Source organism: Plectropomus leopardus, chromosome 15 (assembly GCF_026936395.1).
Source record: "Plectropomus leopardus strain MGB_pleo_1.0 chromosome 15, ASM2693639v1, whole genome shotgun sequence".
Classification (NCBI taxonomy): Eukaryota; Metazoa; Chordata; class Actinopteri; order Perciformes; family Serranidae; genus Plectropomus; species Plectropomus leopardus.
The window spans coordinates 23,537,754-23,557,111 of record NC_142190.1 but is presented as its reverse complement, the minus strand read 5'-3'; the positions used below and the strand labels follow the sequence as shown (position 1 = coordinate 23,557,111).

Genomic DNA, 19,358 nt, shown 5'->3' with positions numbered 1-19,358 from the left:
GCGACCATTGACTTTACAACAAAGCGCAGACATATAGTAAATGTCCTGCAGAAACGCCTTTGAGCATGTCCAGAGCCTGCACTCTGACCTCTCTGGAGACAGTGTTTTTGATAGTGGGAGATATGAGCTTAACTCATCCTTATATCAACAATTTTGTTATGCTGTTCCTTCTGTTAGATGTTTGGGGAGTAAGTACAGGACTGTTTGAAGTCATAAATATCCTTCCAACACTGATGTTCCAGGCAACATCTCACCATATCATGGTAACAGCCATGTTTCTAGTGACAGAAACAGCACTGAGGTGGCTGATGATCTGACTCATATTCTTTTTTTATATTATTTATCAACATCTTCTACATTGCACCGTTTTATTACTATTACGCCAGAAACCAAACTTGTGACTAGAAAACAAACTCAATTTTAAAAAGCTGTTAACATTTATGAAAACTTTGTGACCTGTCTTTCTTGTGTTAATCACTGCAGCAGTATGGCAAAACTTATATCAGCAAAAAATGGTTGTAAACACACACAAATCGTAAATGATATGCAGGTTCTCTTAGGTTGTGATCAATAATCTCTCAGTTTTTTAGCAGTATATAATCAGTAAAGCCAATAGAAGAGCAATTGTTGCATATGGGTGATCACAAATAGCATAGTCGAGATGATTAGATAACAAAGTAATGCTTTATTTTACAGCCTAGTATTATACATACAGTACTAATGTAGAAATCTCTTAGAAGACATGATTGCAAACTTTGCATTTTAAAGGCTGTAAAATTAAGCTTCAGTAATTAGTATCATTGTCAATGTGGAGTCAGACATTGCGGACAACACTACATAAAAATGAAACAAACTTTTCATCAGTGAATTATAGACATATTTGGAAGTATTTTTTTCCCCCCTCAACAGGAAATAAACATAAAGACACATAAAAAACAAATACATTTTGAATGTAGATTTTCCCTCATTGGGTAAATTAAATTTATTTTTGAAATTTGTCAAATGTACATAAATTATATTTAATGCATCAAAACCAAATGAGCAAATCAAATACCCTCTTTAAAAAAAAAAAAGAAGAAGAGAACGACATTCTTTGTTGAGATCATTTTAAACAAGTATTGGTCAGGCATTTCATTAACCTGGGAAAGCAAAGTGCTACACACAACAACCACTGAAGACAGTTCACCATACATCTTAATGAGGATTGGACTGAAGCACCTTTTCTTAGCTTAAAGCTAAAATGGAGATTTCACTCTTCTTTTTTTTCCTTCTCACAAAAACTCCATTGTGTGTTTATGTCTACCTTCAACAATCCAGAAGCCAAGTTTACCCTTTTCTTAAAGACAGGCATACTTGCAGTGACATTGTTCGGTTTCAAGTTAAAGTACTTATGTGAACTGCTTGACCCAACAGGCTGCTAAGACCTTGGTTTACTATACTTTTCTCCAGAATGGAGCTTAGAGTGCAAATAAAGGCATACAACTCCTTCATCAGAAATAAACATGGAATTCAGCCACATGCTTTCAAATAGTAATCATATATTTAATTGATATACATATATTGCCACCATTGGCACATACGATATTGCACACAGTGATGAAATGTTGCACAGAAAAAATAGATATATTTTTTGTGGGCGAAAACATTCCAGAATTACAAATAATGTGGAATAACGCTGAAAAGGTAAAACTACATAAAACATAAAAAACAAAACAAGACATGCTTGCTGCTCCCCATTAATTGAGCGACTTACAACTTACACATAACTACCCAAGCCATAGAACGAGCATTTCAAAAGGGGCATGCCAACAACAATTTTTTTTTTTACCATTTCCGGCTACTACTGATGTTCCCAATCAGCCCCTGCTCTCCACGCTAATGCGCTTGGCTAGTGAAGAGCCAACTCTTCTGCATCATCTTGCATCTAGGTGACCACCCCCTTCCATGTTTACATGTAGGCCGATACCTGGATGGCTGGGGAATGGGGATGGCAATGAAGTTAGGGAAGAAGGAAGGTAGCAGAAAAAAGTTAAGAATTCTGCTTCCAAATTTTTCTTTAAGAGTTTATAACAAACCCTTTTAGCACCACGAGTCGTGCGCTAGCACACAAGGGGGCTGAGACACAAAAATGGAAGAAAGAGAGAGGAAACAATAACAAAAAAGAAGCCAAACTGCGATCCAAAGCACCAGGCCAGCGTGTAAGCATGCGGAGTGTGTAAGGCACCAGGTTGTTTATATGCTGAAGAGGATGCTCCCAATCAGGTATCATTTAGGCTATACCAGAGGCTCCAAAAATAGGTGGTCAAGGACAGTCTAGTTTGCTGGTTTCCAGTCAATCTAAACATGGGAGCAATCATTTAATTCAATGCTGAGGTAAATCTGACATGATCTGATTGTTGCCAGTTTCTCTGGAGCTTACTGACAGAGTTTATAAAACTGCTATCACACATCTATGAGATGCGACTGAACTGGTTTAGAACCAGTTGTTTTCCGTGTGGCAGCCCAAATATTTACAATTAGACCAAAACAGAATCTCATCACCCCCGGGTAGATATTTGGGCTCACAAATCTAAAGAGGAGCTATAAGTAAGTGTCCAAAGTAGCCCCACTGAACTTCACACCGACAGATCTTAAACTTGTAGGGATGAGCAAATCCATTGAGACACTACTGAAGGTTCACCAGCAGGTGAAGTGAACCCGCTTCACCTCGGCTTATCCCAGGCGTGCTCCTCGGCGGCCCTCCTCATAGTGCGGTGGTGATATTTTGATTACTGTTCGCAAGGTCGCTCCTTTTACGATGGCCCTTTGAAACAACTTCCACTACAACTACACCAAGCCTTTGGGTGGAAATCACTCTGTACTCGAACTTGAGATTCGTACACTACAGGCAGATAAAGATACATATGGAAGGGTCCTTGAGCCAATATTTTGGGAGACCAACGAAATCTATCATAGTGCAGATTAACATGCAGCAACAGCACTCCTTGGCACCATTTTTATGACTGAACAAGATCACAAAATGTTTCAGATGTACGAACCAATAATGCTCTGCTGAATTTTACCTCTTTTTTTTCCAGACCGCTCAGCCAATCAGCACAGTATGTGAGGGGTGTTTGTCTCGTTAAGTAATCTGCAATTCAGGCCATTTGCTACATGTTGTCACTGCATTTCCTCTATCGATTACACATTTAGTACCTTTAAAATGAACACATTGCATTAACAACGAGACACAAAGGTAGTCTATAATATATCCATCTGCATGGCAACAATTTCAACTGAAACAAAATTACAATATTAATATTTCTTTGAATGCCTCTGGCAAACGTCATCATGTCAAGATCCATTGACCAGTTCAATATATTTAATTATTTTTTTTTATATGCAATGCATATTGCACGACAAATAGAGCACTTATTTCATTTGATGAAAATACCTATATGTTCCTTTTGTACTGCATGACATCTAACCAGTTTCCAAAGCAGGCCTAGCCCTCATATGATTTATGTGTAAACACATCTTTACTCACAGGTAAAGGTAAATAGGATGGCAAGTACATGTGACAACCTTTTACAAAGTTTTTGAATTTTGGTTTAAAAATTAAAATATCTGATTTGTGCTGAAGTCATTAGCTCACATGAAAAGGAAACGGGTTTTCCTCTCTGCAATAATTCCATCTGAACATTGCAGACTTTTTTTTTTCTTTTTTTTTTTACAATAGCTTTAACTGGTACAAAAGTTTTCTGTTAATAAGGGAAATAAACACTCAGTTCATATTGTTTGTCAAGTAGGAAACAATGTTCAAATATAATGTTATTACTTTGTTTAGCAGCCTGTTACTGTATTAATGGTGGATAAGTGGGGTAACATCCAGCGATGAGTGACAACATGTCATAACTGTCAGGTTGTGGAGGTTTCTTATATTGTGGGTGATGCTCCCTTGGAGTTAAACCGATACAGTTAAATCTTTAGATTTCTTTCTTTATACAGTAGAGTTTTTAATTATATTTCTCTTGTTATTTTCATTACTCTTGCATGTTTTTTGTTTTGCTATCTATCAATCCTCGTCTCCATCGTCCGCCTGCATCTCCTCTTGTTGCTGCAGCTCGCATGCCCTTTTCTCCCGCTGTTTTTCCTGGATCTTCTTCATGTCCTCGGCATATTTAGAGAAAGTATTCCCAAATTTGGACCACACTTTGTAGGGCACCGTAATTGAGTTGCGGTACGTTGGCTTCACCTCGCTTACCCTCATGAACACACCATACTTATTGGATCCGACGTCGAAGAAAAAACGTTTGTTGTCCACAGTCAATGATGACCCCTCGGGCAACTCTGCAGGTTCGTCCTCTACACCGTAATCGTCAATAAGTTTAGCCAAAGCGTCACGAAACTCAATAAGTCCCTGGGCAGGCAGAGCAATCGTCTGGCCTTGCGTGGATCCCAAACCGGGCCCCCGGTTAACGGTCTGTCGGATCCTCAGAAACCGTCCCCTCTGGTTCTCTTTCAGATCCATATAGTATTTCCGATTCTCTCGAACCAAGAACTCGCTTTTGAGTGCCCGCCGGGGCTCGTCTTGTACCAGCCCCGGGTTGCTCGGACCCAGCTGGGCATAATGTTCGATGAAGTCCCCCAAGTAGTCTCGGAACTCGACTGCCACGGACATGGAGAGAGTGAGGCGGCTCTTGTTTCCACCGGCCCCGACTTCTGCTATCTTTAAGAAGCGGCCTTTCGCGTTCTGCTTTACGTCCAAATAGAAGCGTTTGTTTTGGATGTCAACCCGCTTCGACGCCAGCTCCTGCGTCTCATGCTGGAGCCCGGAAGCCGAGCCCGCCCCTCCTGCCGCTAAGTGCATGGAGCCGAAGCCTGGGCCCGTGGCTGCTCCTCCCTGCTCACTACCACTGTCTCTGTCCGCCATGATGCTGCCTGCCTGCCTTCTCCCTCTGTCTGCTGCAAAGCCACGGCCAGCCACAGCCACCGCCGGAGCTCTCGCGAGATCTACACAGGGAGGTATAAAAAGGCGAAGGGAGGAGATGTTAATGCAGAGAGAGGACGCTGCCTGTTCTTCGGCAAGGTGTAATGTCATGAGCCGTCAACACTTTTTTGGAAACGAAACCAACATGTGTCCGGAAGCAGCTCATTACCCGCAGTCTGGTTAAGTTTCACTACGTCGAAACAGCCTCTGGAAATGACCGTGTTGTGATGCTAGGCTACCTGGAAAAACCCTAACTTGCCCTCTGGCTTAAAGTAAGAGGAGAACATACTTTTCTTCCAAAGTAACACTGGTTACATTACAAATGTTTCTGCACATGTTGAATGTGCTACTGATTTTACAAACGATAAATTAGCTGTGGTATCCACATACATAATATATATATATATATATAGCTTCTTTTAAGAGTTTCTGTACGGATATAAAATAGGGCCAAACTCACTGATTTCTCATCTCATTAGAGAATGCTGTCATGACAGTCAAGCCCCTAAAGTCTAAATACTTAATTACCCGTGCCCTTAGCAAATTAATTAGGCCTCATCACCATATTAAATATATTTATAAATATTTAAAGTCATTATTTGAAGGCTAGTAGGCCTAATTTAAGCCTATAACAATAAGAGTAAAAACCATGAGTGAATCTAATATTTGCCCATCACCTGTACAACCTCGGGATGCATAATAAATTCTGATAAGTCCATCTTAACCTTTACCAACGTTGAGGTAGTAGTCCTAAATAACATTTTTAAAAAATGACAGACCACATTTTGTCTTTTTTTTCATTTCAAAACTGTATAAACTGTGAATTTAATAGCCTAATCGTTTTCAAACGTTAGCCTTCATTAGGATTTGCTCTCTTACAACTGAAATTAAAATTTTCTTTCCTGGCATGGCACTGAAGTGCAGTAATTGCCGAAACATGTCGGGAAAAGGGTCGTGTAACTCTTGTTAAGGGTTTTTCGGATAATTCAATTCAATTCATTTCCAAACTTTACTAAAGATTCAGCTCAAAGAGATGTCCGTAGGTAATATTTAGGGATGCAGAGCTCAGCTCATCTAACTCTTTGTAACAATGATAGCAAAGCGAGTCTTTTTTTTTTTTTTTTTTTAGAGATTTAGCGTTTTAAATATACACATTGAACTTAGAAAGAGGACCGGGAAAACCTGGCAGCTTATTCCTTTAGTGATCTATATGTGATCAGTTTTAAGTAAATTAAAATTTTCTTTGAAGGCTGCATCAAAAGGCCAAAAAAAAACCCCAAAAACTTAAAACAACCTAGTCCCTATGCTCAGTATGTTCTAAGAAAATACTTCCGCCCCGTGATACCATCTGGGCCTAAACATGCAGCATCTCGTGCCTGTAGCGCACGAGCGCGCTGCGAGAAGCAGAGATGGAATGAGAGCATTATTTCTAATCTTTGGCCTTGGGGCGACCATAAAGCCAAGTTATTTAAATGGATCTGATTTATGACTTCAGTCCACATCTTACAATCAGGAGACTGTTCTCCGTGTGTCCTCACTCAGGTCTGCCGTTGTGTTGCAGAGGAGTGGCTGCTGCTAACAGGCCCCGCTTTATTTTTTATCAGGCAAACTGACTGCATGCTCGCGTTTGACTTTAGAGGGTGTTTATTGTATCATAATAGTTTTTTTTCCCGACAGCAGCACATCATAAAGTATAATTCGTGCTCTATAGACCTGTAAATAACACTCCAAATTAGCAGTGCTTTTATTGTGAATATTTAAACGCGTGCAGGTTGCAGCATGGACTGGAGTTGTATGAAAAGACCAAAACGTGCATGTATAAATGTAGGTTTACACATTCATAGGCTAGACCATCTTATAGAAGATGCTGTAGTCTAATTGTTGTTCATTTACAAGGTAACTGCAAGCGAACACATATAACTGAACTATTTCTTGTCTGATTTTTTTTTTTTTCAAATTCAACATCATCTTAGTTTTGCATTTATATCTACTCCAAATCAAAATGAAAATAGATAAATTATTTTTTAACACATTTAAATAGCCTGCACACAACATTTAGGCCTACCTGTGTTTGGTCACGTGAATATTAGATTCCCATGCTGTCGATATTTTCTCCAATTAGTCTTCCTTCTTGACCACCTGGAAACAAATTTATTGCGCAGACAGTTCGCCTGATTCATCTATATGCTACATATTGGCTAGGCCTTTCAAGAAAAGATGACTTAATTCGTTTGTGCTATTTCACTGTACTGTATAAATTTATGAGCGTTTTTATTTTCTAAAAAAACTTTGCCATTCCTGGCAAATAGGCTATAAGAAAATTATAAATAAGCTTATTGCTCTATTTAAAAAATGTCTTAAAGAATGACACCAGAGTTTAATTTGAGTCATTAAACCGGCAATGAATTAACTTACAAGACTTTTTGTTTCTTGTTATAATTCAACCTGGCGTTTACATGCGATAGGGTAATCATTTAAGTCATTCGAGCCAAATTAAATTATTCAACAGAGACACCGCTTAAATGTCTACATTAATATATGACAGTTTCAAGTTGATTTTTTTCAAAAATTGTGAAACAGCTTTATGACTTTCCTGTATATGCAGAATTTTAAAGTTTTTGTAAAGCACGCACGCTTCTCTCCTCGGGTCGACCTAGTTAGAGACGTCTGTCTGCGCCATAGTTTAAAAAAAAAAAAAAAAAAAGACGCTCGATTATAACTCTTTCAGACAAAATTCGTTATGTTCTTCACAAATATTCACCTTGAAAAGCCAAACATACATCCTCATCGTTTTATTCAGCTTGAAACAAGTCGATTAATGATATGTTTGGTGAGCCAATTCTATAATGTGATATTTTTTTCAGGTTTTGTAATCTCGCTGTTTTAACATGCATATAAAAAAAATCCTCTTTAAAGAATAAAATAAATCCAGTTTATTGACATAGGCTGTTTGTTAAGAATAAATAGTACACATTGACATTTCCTTAGAGTAGGCGTCTTACAGGCTGCCTGAAGGCCTGGGTTGAGTTCAAACATAAAAAAAGAGGAAGTTGAACCCAGAAACTGAAACACTTAAAATCAGTTTATATTTATAGAAGTCATTTTATTTCTACTATAAAAGATATGTTTAGAATTCTTGATCATTGTCACAGTCGAATATAAAGGCATTCATATTGCTAAGGACTTATATGTAAAATCTTGCTTTGTATGCTATATATAAATACTATAACATAATAAATATGTTTAAAATACAGAATAATCTTTTATATATATTTTATACAGGTTTCCAGTTTTAATTGAGTGCAACACTGATAAAATTCTTAAGTCAATGAGCCTACAATATAAAGTAATTTTAAATGTAGGAGTAGGCCTAGATTGTGATACTGAGTCGGAATGCTGAAGAAAGGCAAATGCGAATCAAAGATTCAAATTTTATGCTCGTAATTATTAGTCCAAAGCCATAAAACACAAAGTGGGCCTAAATATATTGTATTAATTAAAGTGTTTGAATATATTTTTTTAAAGATATAAGCTATGATATAAAACTACTCGGTTTAAAATGCTGTAATAAACATGCGAAGAAATAACTGCCGTTCATTTATTTAAAAAAAAAAAAAGAAATCCAAAATAACGTTTGGGCTAAAACAGAAACCCAACTCTGCTCAGTTCTACCTTCAAGTGAGGCGGCGTGAGCCTGCCGGCCTAAAAAGGCTTTCGCAGTTTATCTGATTTTCTCCTCTTTAACCTCTTCTTCAGCCGTTATCTACGTTTAGATTTATTATATTAAATCATTCAGATTTGCCCTGCAAAGGTCGCCCGGCCTCCTGATCAGTCCCACAGCAATCATCCCGTCCTGCCTCACAAAATTCAAATGTTTATGGAAGAAAAAAAAGTGCGTGATTATTAGTGATCTGAATAAGAAAAACAACATTCAGGTAAGCAAAAAGGAATTGAAATTTAATGAATAATAATAATAAAGAGGGCAATTTATTTAGGCTACAATTGATCATTCTGTTTTCAGTTTGATGTCGGCCTGAAGATGCTATATATGCTGAAACTTCTGCATGCAATAGCCGTTTAGTGGTTTATCCTCATCTCAACATTGTCAACTTACCTTGTCCAAACTACTCTTTCTTTAAATTAAATAATGTATATTTTATTGGAAAAGAAAATCCTCAGCTCGTGTTATTATGACACTCTTTTGTGATGCGCTCTTTCTTTTTTCCCCTCAATCAGGTATGTGATAAACACGTGTCTGGATGCATGCAAAATAGGTAAGTAATGACTTATAGTGAAAATCAGGCGAGGTCTTTTTGTTTTGTTATTCGATACAGGCCTAAATATCCTATGTACTCTGCATACAATTCATGCTTCCTTTCATGTCGGGGCCTCAATTTCCTATAAAATTAATCCCAATATAGAATTTCACCCAACTCTCGAATGTAAAACCTCACCATGCCGCATGTTACATTTGTCTCATTTACTTACCTAATATGTCATATAGACCCTGTTTCTGTGCCGTGTTTTTTCAGCTGCTTCGACAGGCCCGAAACTATTTGTCAAGTTCATTAACCTACCATCAATGAATATCAGACCAATTTTTTAAATAATGAATATGAATCATTAAATTAGTGGTGCTCGGATGTCAGTAGGCCACGTCCAACGCAGTTTTCAGCCTCAAAAAGGTGTCGTCGCAGTTTGTAAAAGGCAGCCTCACAAAGTTTTGCCCTACATCTCTACACCGGAATGCAGTGGCGCTGCTCCAAACGCAGCTCCATTATTATTTCAGACGCGCGGTCGTATGCTGTATATAATGATTCTGTAAACTGCGAAGCAATGACACATGCTTGGCTGCACCTTATGACACTTAAAACGCTGCAGGACAGTCAACAATCCGGATGACATGTCAATAAAGCTTCATTCCAACCAAGCGAGATCCCGTAACCTACCTTCCTCCACCGCTCGGTCTGCAGGCGGAGCGCTTTAAAACCTCGACAGCGAGCTGCAGGAGACCAGACAAGGCAAAAGACACATGTGGATGCGCTCGGAGCGGAGGCCTGTATGACAACACAGCGGGCTGCTGCTGCTGCTGCTGCTGCTGCCTGCTTCACAAGATGGACAAGAAACGGCGAGTCGTGGCACGGAGAGCGACACACGCACAAGTTGAACGCCGCACGCCTCACCTCTGATGTCAACACGCACTGTGGGAACTTGGAGGACGCGCGCCTCCCCTTGGTGCTTTTGAGGTATTGCAGCGTTGCCTTCTGATGGTAACAGGTAGGGCAACAGTTTTTGCAACTGTAATGGAGGGCAGTTTCTAAAGAAGTGAGTGCGCATCACTGTCAACACCTTGGACAGTTTTGGGGTCGATATTATGCCGTTTGTGTCCCTCACTGCATGGGTGAATCTTTCAGGTAGTGAGTGCACAAACACTGTTTCCAAATCCGTGATTGTGTACAACTGATTTTTTTTAAACAAGCACAGAGGCAGTTATTTTTTTAATGCAAGATGGCTCCAGCTCACACAACAATAAATAATTGCATTCTCATGTCTTACATCAGTGCTCCATAGATCTAATTTACGGGCCCTGCAGGATTTCAGCACCACGGATAGCAGCCAGACCTGTGTCTGCAGGACATGTGCGTAAATTAAAGCCTACGTAGATGTAGCTTTACATGTGGGTGTATTTTACACATTTATAAACATTTGTTTATTCTGGGACTCGTGAGCTTTGACTTTTAAACATATGCTGCCTTAAACTTTATGGGTCATGTGATTTTTTTTCAGTCCGCACTGAGCATATTTTATCAAACATAATTCACATTTGTTTCCCCGCTTTTCCTAATTAAATACCTTTTTACGGTTTGATTTACAGCAGCATTTACAGCAAGTGTGTCAAATAGCTCATAAATAGACTGTGGTCAGCAGATGTCGCTCTTTGTGAATATTGTCAGTACAACATCCTGTATCCGCATTCTATTTGGCATTTGGGCTAAACCAAACCATTACGCTCATAACTTCACCTAAACATTGCTATTTATTACAATTAAACGTGTTACTAATATGTTAAATTATAATTCTTCGATCAGTCTTATCTTGTGTTCAAGCGCTGCCTCAGAGCTATAGATCATGGGAACACGTTCAATTATAACATTAAAAACACAAATAAGCATACTTTTATTTAATTTTTGCCCTCTAAAGTGATTAAAATGTATTTTTCCCTGCTTTAGATCCCGATGTTGCGGCTGTTTCAGCTGTATGGATTTAATGCGGTGCTTCAACATCAGTTTTTTTAGAGGCAGAGCAGCGAATGTGACCTGAATGCAGGGCATGACTTAATGGGATGAGACGCAAAACTCATTCAAAACAGACTGTTGAAGAATCTGTAACGCTTTCGCAGCCTTAGTCATCGCAGCCATATGATTTTTCTAGGCCCACCGGACTATATGCGGCTGCATTTCTCAACGTGAACCTATTTCTTTTCTTTTCTTTTTTTTTTGAGGAGGAGGAGGAGGATGCCTTGGCTACAGTAAGATGCGATTTTGAGGAGGGACAGTCATGGATTTAGGATTCCGTTTGTTTCATTAAAGCGTGAGATCACCGCTGATAAAACACCATGGAGTGATTGACGTACAGTAACTGGGTTTTGGGAGAGAGGAGATCGACCCTTTGGTCCATCGGTTGCCTGTATCTCAGTGCTCCAATCCTGCGTTTTTGTTGACGGAGCCCCTTGGCAATCGGCATTATTTTCTCTCCGTCTGTGGCTAGTGGGGGAGGCGGAGAGAGAGCCACGGTGGAAGGCGCCGTATTAGCGTTATAGCTGCCGACCAGAAATATTGTTTTATTTTTTGGAATGAAACGTGGCTTATGTTTTGCGAGCGGACTACCAAACTTGTGGTTCACTGCAGCATTTTGCGTCTTTTCCCTCCGCTGCAGATGATACAGAAAACCATCATAGCGGTACCCCACCACTGCAATTTTTGGGCAAAGATAAGAGTGGCGTCGTCTTGCAGTTAAGGCTACTATGGCAGCATAGGGGGCATCTTCTGGAGGGGAGAATCCGCCGATTCCTTGCTTAGCCTGTCTACAATGCCTTATTATTAGCAGAAAGCAGTGACTGGATCTGAAACCCAGCATCATCCCGCGGTCCCCCCGTTTCAAAGCTGCTGTTTACCCATTGAAAATCACTCGGAAAAAGCAGCGGATCCCGATGGCATGGACACTTATGCAAGGTCTGCCGCGCTGCCGTGCTACTGGAGCCTACTTGCTGTCTCTTCATTCAACCCAGCTCCATCGCCATCGCCCCGCAGCCGAGAGAGCCCTGCCGCAACGCGACCAGCGACCACCGAGCCAAAGCAGGCGGCATGAGGCTTGATTCAGTACATTTATCCATGCTGGTCATCGGGGTCTCATTCGCCTGCTACTCCCCGAGTTTGAATTCCCTGCAGGACCAGGTTTACAAATCCGCCGTGGTGATCGAGGGCAAGGTGCAGTCTACGCCTGTGAACGTCTCCGCGGAGCCGTACCGTGTGAATGTCAAAGTGCTGGATGTTTGGCCCCTAAACAGCGGGGGTCTGGAGCGAGAACAGCTCGTCACCGTGGGGGAATTTGGATCCGAGGCTCCGTGCACCAAAGTGAAGAAGAACCACAAGTACATTTTTTTCATGGACCCCACTGACGAGCCCTTGGTTTTCAAGGCATCGTTTGCGCCTCGGGACACGAGTGTGAAGAGCCTAAAAAAGGATGTTGGGAAGATCTTATGTGAGGACTGCGGTAAGTTAATGTATTGTGGATTACCGGTGAAGTCCAACCCGGAAGAATGAACGGTCTGTTAACAGCCCCCACTGGCTTAGGGGCGCTTTGGTAACAGGCACTCTGGTGAATTGTGGTTATTACGGCCACATCATGGTTTGGAGTCAGTGGGTACCAGATAGGTGCCTAAGGGGCGTCTATGCAGCAATTTTCGACAACTCTCGCAGGCTCCCATAGCCCACATGATCAATCAAACTCTCTTTCTCTCTTTCTCTCTCCCATTCTCTCCCCTGAACTGCATCAGACATGCGCCTCGCACTGTTGCTTGTGAGGAATTGCAGTTTGTGTGTATCGAACTATCTGCATCCTGCAAACCCGCATTATACTTTAAACATTTTAGCCACCTTTGAATGCACCGTTTTTGCTTCACAGGCATCATATGCAGATTTCTGTTTTTTACAAATAGTAGCAGCTTCTTATGTGAGCATCCAGCACATGCATTTCATGGAGCCGGTACAATTTCAGGACCAGGGACAGCGGCCTGTATCGCCGGTATCACGTGTGGAAAATCACGCTGCCCTAAGCAAATTGGTTCTTGGGCTATATTTAGGCTCACGCCCTGCTTTAATGCTTTAATACCCCACACTATGGCATAGCCTATCTGAGACCAAATCCTGTATTTGTCCATCTTTAGTGCAAGCAGAGGGCTATCAAATTGTGATGTAACCTGGAACCGATGAGGTTGTTGTTGAAAAAAAAAAAGTGATATTACCAACTTAACCAGCCGACACTTGAGGATTTTTCTTTCTTTTTTGGATTCATGCACAAGTGGTTCAAGGATGGACTGTGGTCAGTAGATGTCGCCCTTGGGGAGTTATTATAAAGTAACAACAGGCACATTTTATTTAAATAAGGCAGTATTTACTACTGTTTTTAGGGTTTTAGTATATTGAAGTTATAATATTTAAATCGACAGTGGTTTCTGCCTCTCCCTCGCTCTCTCTCTCTCTCTCTCTCTCACTCACACACACACACACACACACACACACACACACACAATTCAGTTCAAAGTTGCTTTATTGGCATGACTATTGCAAAAAAAGCATTGCCAAAGCAATACATATAACAAACGTTACAAAATAATATATCAACCACTAGAAAATACAAATAGCGATTAATAATCCTTTACTTACTTATTTACTTATTTCTTCCCTACTTTGTTTTGAGCCAATCAGAGCATATGTTACATGTATATATATATTTTTAAAAATCTCTCTTTCCCTGATTTTACAAATGTGAATGTATTATTTAGTCTGTGCAAGTTATTGATCAAGAACAGTGTGGAATACTGTTGCGCGTGATGCAACAGACTTCACACCCTCATTTATGTACATGTGCCCATGGACACATGGGCGTATTTAAAAAGTGTGCAGATTTAGGCGACTAAAGCTACTTTCCAATAGCTCAGTAAGTATATAGTGTCCTTCCCGCTCTTCACCTTGGTAAAATGAGTCTCTACTGCTTTAATTATAAAGTAGTGCGAGTGTCTGTAACTGGATCTTAAACACTTGTCACAGAGTCACTCCTTTACTTGCGTCTACAACATACTGGTCAGCCTGCAACTCAACCTCACCATGTGAGGCAGCTTGTCTTCCCTACTTTGATTGTTTTGGCCCAATTGGAGCATATGTCGCATGCACAATTTAAAAAAAAATCTTTTTTACTAGTATTGTATGGGGGCACACATTTGTGCTTCCACTCAAGTGTTGTGGCCTGGAACATGATGTGTGCCCTGTGCTGCCGTCTTCTTCTTAAATCCTCTTAGCCTGCACTCATGAGACACAAATGCTCCCCTCTCTTCTTGATTTCGCCACACTCACTCTGGCTTTTAAACTCATCATCCCATTAGAGAGGTAACACAAAATGGACCTTATTACCTCTCGAGTTCCTTGAGCAGCCCAAACATCCCCCGTCAATTCTTCTGCCACTTTGCAAAGCTTGTCAGTGACGTGATCAAACTGGCACGGCCACCTCACTGTATTACCTGAGAGAGTTGCCACGCCTGCTTTCTGAGGCTCTGTAGATCTCTTTTATTTAGTTCAAAGTAATCACCAACAGAGCTGATGCTGCTTTGGTGGGTCATTGTAGTTGAGGGGCTTCTTACTCTGTGTAATTGATCTCATCACTGTCTTTTCTGACCCCGCCCCCACCTTAATCGTGCCAAAACACAGCCTCTCATGCAGACAGATAAACAGTCAGTCCCTTGACATCTTGTCCCTTTGAGCTCCCTCCTTCAGATCAACAATGCTCTGTTGACTGCTTACTGCTTACTTCATATGAAGTCCCCAAGAATTTATTTTAGGCCATTACCTCTTGGCCTTGAACCTTTTAACTGCTACATGCAGCTTTATCTGTATCCAAATACTGCTTTCAGGCCTGCTCAGCACACATCCCAAAGTTCCCTTTAATCGCTCTCGTGCAGAGGCGTACAAGCTCCCGAGTGTGTGAGCCAGGGGACTGAACGTACATACTGTACAGCTCTCTAAGTGATGCAGTTGTTGTCTGAAAAACAGGCTACCTACAGTGCTTGCCACCTGCACCCCTTCCTCAGGACTCAGCTGGGAGCTCTTGCTTTCTGCAAAAAAGAAAACCCCAAGAAATGCCGCTCTTTTGATATATAGATTACAGCAAACGTGCACACACAGGCTCATGTTAAGCTTTCAAATCTGTCCCTCTCATGCTGGCTGCCAGTGTCTGAAGTAGATCATGTTGTGTGTGAGTGGAACCGCAACATTGTCTCTGACATTATTGTAAATAAAAGTGTAGTAGAGACTGTTAACTACTGCGTCTAAACACATGGCAGGATGTATTTCCTAGAAGTCCAGAGCTGCTTTGTAAGAAAATCCCTGATGATGAAAAAAAACATCATCTTAAGAGACAGTTTTTACTAACATTTAATCCAGGCACATGCTTATTTCACACATTTGTTTCACAAAATATGGCAGTTCACAAGCAGTGGGCCATATGCTGTCTGCTTGTAGCCACCTGAAATGACATTTTAAGGTCATGTGACCTATTCCTTAGTGCACACTGTATTTTCTCATCTTTTTAGCTTGTTGTGAAGCAAACAGGGGTAGACTGGGTACGGAAGTGCAGAACCAGGGGGCCGGCATCTCTTGGCATCTCACAAACTGGCAAAGCATAATAATCATCTCATGATGAGATGACAGAAAAGAAATATCTACCTTAATGAGAGTGGATATGTTCTCGGTTGGAACAGTGCAGAGGTGGGGGACTCGAGTCACATGACTTTAGAGTCAGACTTAAGTCATAAGTTTGAGGACTTAAGACTTCCTTGAATAACGTTGATAAAAGACTCCATTTGACTTGACCTTTGACCTAGTATTCACAACCTGAGACTTGACTCAGACTTGAGATGGATGACTCAAAAGGACATGACTTTTTAAAGTAAATATCTTTTACTTTTCTAGATACTGAGAAGTCATGTTTTGTTTTTGAAACATGGTTAGGTGATTTTCTAGTTTATTGTTTGCAAACCTGGCAACCTATTAGGCACCACAAAACCCACAAACAAAGATATGTGAGTGTGTGTTTTTATGTGAATATCTCTACTTCTTTGCTTATTGGCTGGTCAAATGTGAGCTCTAGCTGGAAAGCTAACATTAGTGCAGTGGGTGTAAACTTAGAAACCCAAAAAGGAAAGTATGTGAATGTGTTTTTTTTTTTAATTTAAAGCTAAATTATAAGCTTATTGGCTGGTCAAATGTCAGCAAGAGAGCTAGCCAGAAAGCAGAATTAGACATCATCATAAGTTTATATGGCCTGATTTGTCTTGCTTGACATTTAGCAGGAACTCAGTTGAGAACTGAGACTGGAACTGAGACTTGCTTGTCTAACATTGATAAAAGACTGGACTTGACTTTGACCTTGTATTCATGACCTTAGACCTGACCTCAACTGGAGACAGATGACTCACAAGTGTATAACTTTTTTTTTTTTTTTTTTAGCAAATATTAGACATTGGGAAGTAATGTTTTGTTTTTGAAACATTATGAGGTGATTTCCAATCCAGTGTTCACAAACCAGGCCACTGCAAAAGCCCCAAAGAAAGGTAGGCTGACAGGAATTGGTCTTTCTAAGCTAACTTGTTGGCTGGTCAAATGTTAGTTAGAAAGCCAACCTACTGTCATTTTTAACTTACATATAAGCTTATTGGCTGGTCAACTGTTAACTGAAAAGCCTAAGAGCTAACAGTAGTGCAGTGTGTGCAGACCTGGCAACCTACTCGGCCAATGCAAAATCCTCAAAGAAAGGTATGTGAGTGTGTCTTTTTTAGGGAACTTATTAGCTTATTGGCTGGTCAAATGCTAGCAGGAAACTTAGCTAACAAACTTAGCTAGCAAACTAGTACAATATGAGCAAACCTGGTAACCTGCTGGGCACTGCAGAACCAACAAAGACAGGTACTTGAATGTAGCTTTTTAGCTAACTTATAGTGCAGTGTGAGCAAACCTTGCAACCTGTCAGGCCACTGCAAAACACACAAAGAAAGGTATGTGAATGTGTGTGTGTGCTTTTTAGCCAACTTATTAGTTAATTAGCTGGTGAAATGTTAGCCAGAGACCTAACATTTGGCCACATTGTCAGAATTTCATATGACTTGACAAGTGACTCGCTTGACCTGAGCAATGTCTTGTGTTGCTTGACTTTGAGCAGGGCCTCGACTTGCTGGATTCTCAACACAGTAACTTTGGACTATCATAATTAAGGCTTGAAGGTTGCTTGTGACTTGTACATGTGTGACTTTACACATTTTACATTACGTTTTACATCTTGAGCAGAGTCTGATTTTGCTGTATATAAAACTGTACTTTCATGTATGTTACATCTATCTGTTTAGCTCTTCTCATCTAGCATAACCGCATTGTCTCTCATGGCTCAGTGTAAATCAAAAGTGTGTGTATTGAAACAAACATGGTAGGTAGTAGGTAGAGTATGTATGAGTGTGCACAGACTGGTGGGAGCATTTTGTCAGTAAAAATTAGTGCAACACTTATGTTCAAAAAAAAAGGTCATCTGAGTCGAGGAGTAACACGTCGCCCTAAAACCGCCTTCACACTTCTCACTCTTGTGAATTATTTTATTGCTCATTAGGCCCGGTTATTTCTCTGAAGTAAATGTAACAATGTTGCTATGAATGCACACTCTATCACAAATCTGTCACCATGAAGTCCTGTTGTATGCAGGTCGCAGCTGCTGCATTGAGGTGGTAGACAGGCAGGATTTTGCCCCTGGCTATGCATCTTTCTGTGAATTGAGAGACTTCTTAGAAGAGCTAGACATAGAACATGAATGACAGCTGCTGATGGCTACTGGATTCTGCTGTTACGCCACCAGTTTACCTGGCAGCAGTATGAATCAACAACAGGCTGGTCATTACAACCTAATAGTGCACTCAAGGGCAATGTAGCAAACCGCTGTTGATTGTGACAAAGGTGCTTATTTACTGTATTTCACTGTCAAGATTGTAGTCTTGTACAGGATGTATGTTTGTTTAGATAAGAATGATTGAAGTGTTTTTTAACTGTCAATGCTGTAGTGTCTCTCGCCAGAGGCAGAGACACAAGCTAATGAGATTGACCAGCAGGAAGCATGGATTTGTTTCGACTGTATGTTTGTTGGGATTGTTTCCTATGTTCACTGGGTCATTTATGTAGACTTTCTGCCTTGCTGAATCTCCGCTTGGCTGCTCCACTCTGACAAGACAGCTTGATGTATATTTATATGATGTATGAAAAAAGGGCATGGCCATTTTCAGTAATTGGCCGCTCATTTTCTTGTCCTATTAGGCACTTTCTCACAATCACTCAGACTTTTTACTCCACATTTCTAAAGACAGGATTGTACAAGCTATTATTATGACAGAGTGAGCGTGGTCTCTATCTTTTTTTGTCGACAAATGTCACAATTCTGCAGTGACGGAGCCGTTTTCATGGTGGGTCATTGTTGATACCTGTTTGCAGAGCATGGATTTGTGTGTTTGGTAGCAGTATTGTGTGAGCCAACACTTTGTCTAGTCCACTACAGTGTCAGTTGATTCATTGAATCTGTGAAGCATTGTGAAGCTCTTAAGAATGATGCATGTTTGCTGAGGTTGGATGACTAATGCAGGAGTGGGGAATTTAAATTCCTGTTGTACTCCACCTTTGGTCTTTTCAGCATTGACTTTAAAAATGCTTTACATTCAGCAATCCAACTGCATCAGACCAAGCTTCATTATCCATCTTAAAATTCAGAAATGTTTTGGATCCTACTTGATGTGAATTGAAATCCATACAGTTTTATTTAAATATATATAAATATTTCTTCCTCAAACTAATTTTGATATAGCACAATTGCTGTAGCATGTGATTTTATGTGTTTTTTATCTCCTTTTTTGTATGTCAACAAATGCATAGACAAGTGCAGGTGTTACAAAGTTTCATTGTGCTCAGCCATGTGTGCAGCATCTACTGCTGCTTTATAGTTAAAACTAAACAGCCCTGCAATAATCAGGGTAAAGACATGCTGTGTTATAAGAGGATCTAGTCGACTGTAGAGCAATGCAGTTAGTTCA

At 40.3% G+C, this 19,358-nt stretch overlaps 2 protein-coding genes across 5 annotated transcripts in view; one reads left to right on the top strand and one right to left on the bottom strand.

The window, feature by feature from the left end:
- Positions 1-953: 953 nt before the first annotated feature.
- On the bottom strand, positions 954-10,062 carry puraa (purine-rich element binding protein Aa). The gene is made up of 2 exons (XM_042499405.2): positions 9,919-10,062; positions 954-4,992 (listed from the first exon to the last, which is right to left on the bottom strand). The coding sequence occupies exon 2, from the start codon at positions 4,910-4,912 to the stop codon at positions 4,055-4,057; it is 858 nt and encodes a 285-aa protein (XP_042355339.1). The 5' UTR covers positions 4,913-4,992; positions 9,919-10,062; the 3' UTR covers positions 954-4,054.
- A 26-nt stretch (positions 10,063-10,088) lies between these two features.
- The window catches only part of nrg2a (neuregulin 2a), a 95,143-nt gene continuing 85,873 nt past the window's right edge, over positions 10,089-19,358 (top strand). For 3 of the 4 annotated variants that reach the window (XM_088088548.1, XM_088088546.1, XM_088088547.1), the window contains exon 1: positions 11,346-12,742. In XM_088088548.1, the coding sequence (XP_087944674.1) occupies positions 12,334-12,742 (409 nt within the window). In that variant the 5' untranslated portion in view covers positions 11,346-12,333. Of the gene's footprint in view, positions 10,216-11,345; positions 12,743-19,358 lie in introns of those variants that run through there. The other variant, XM_088088549.1, reaches the window with a different exon arrangement.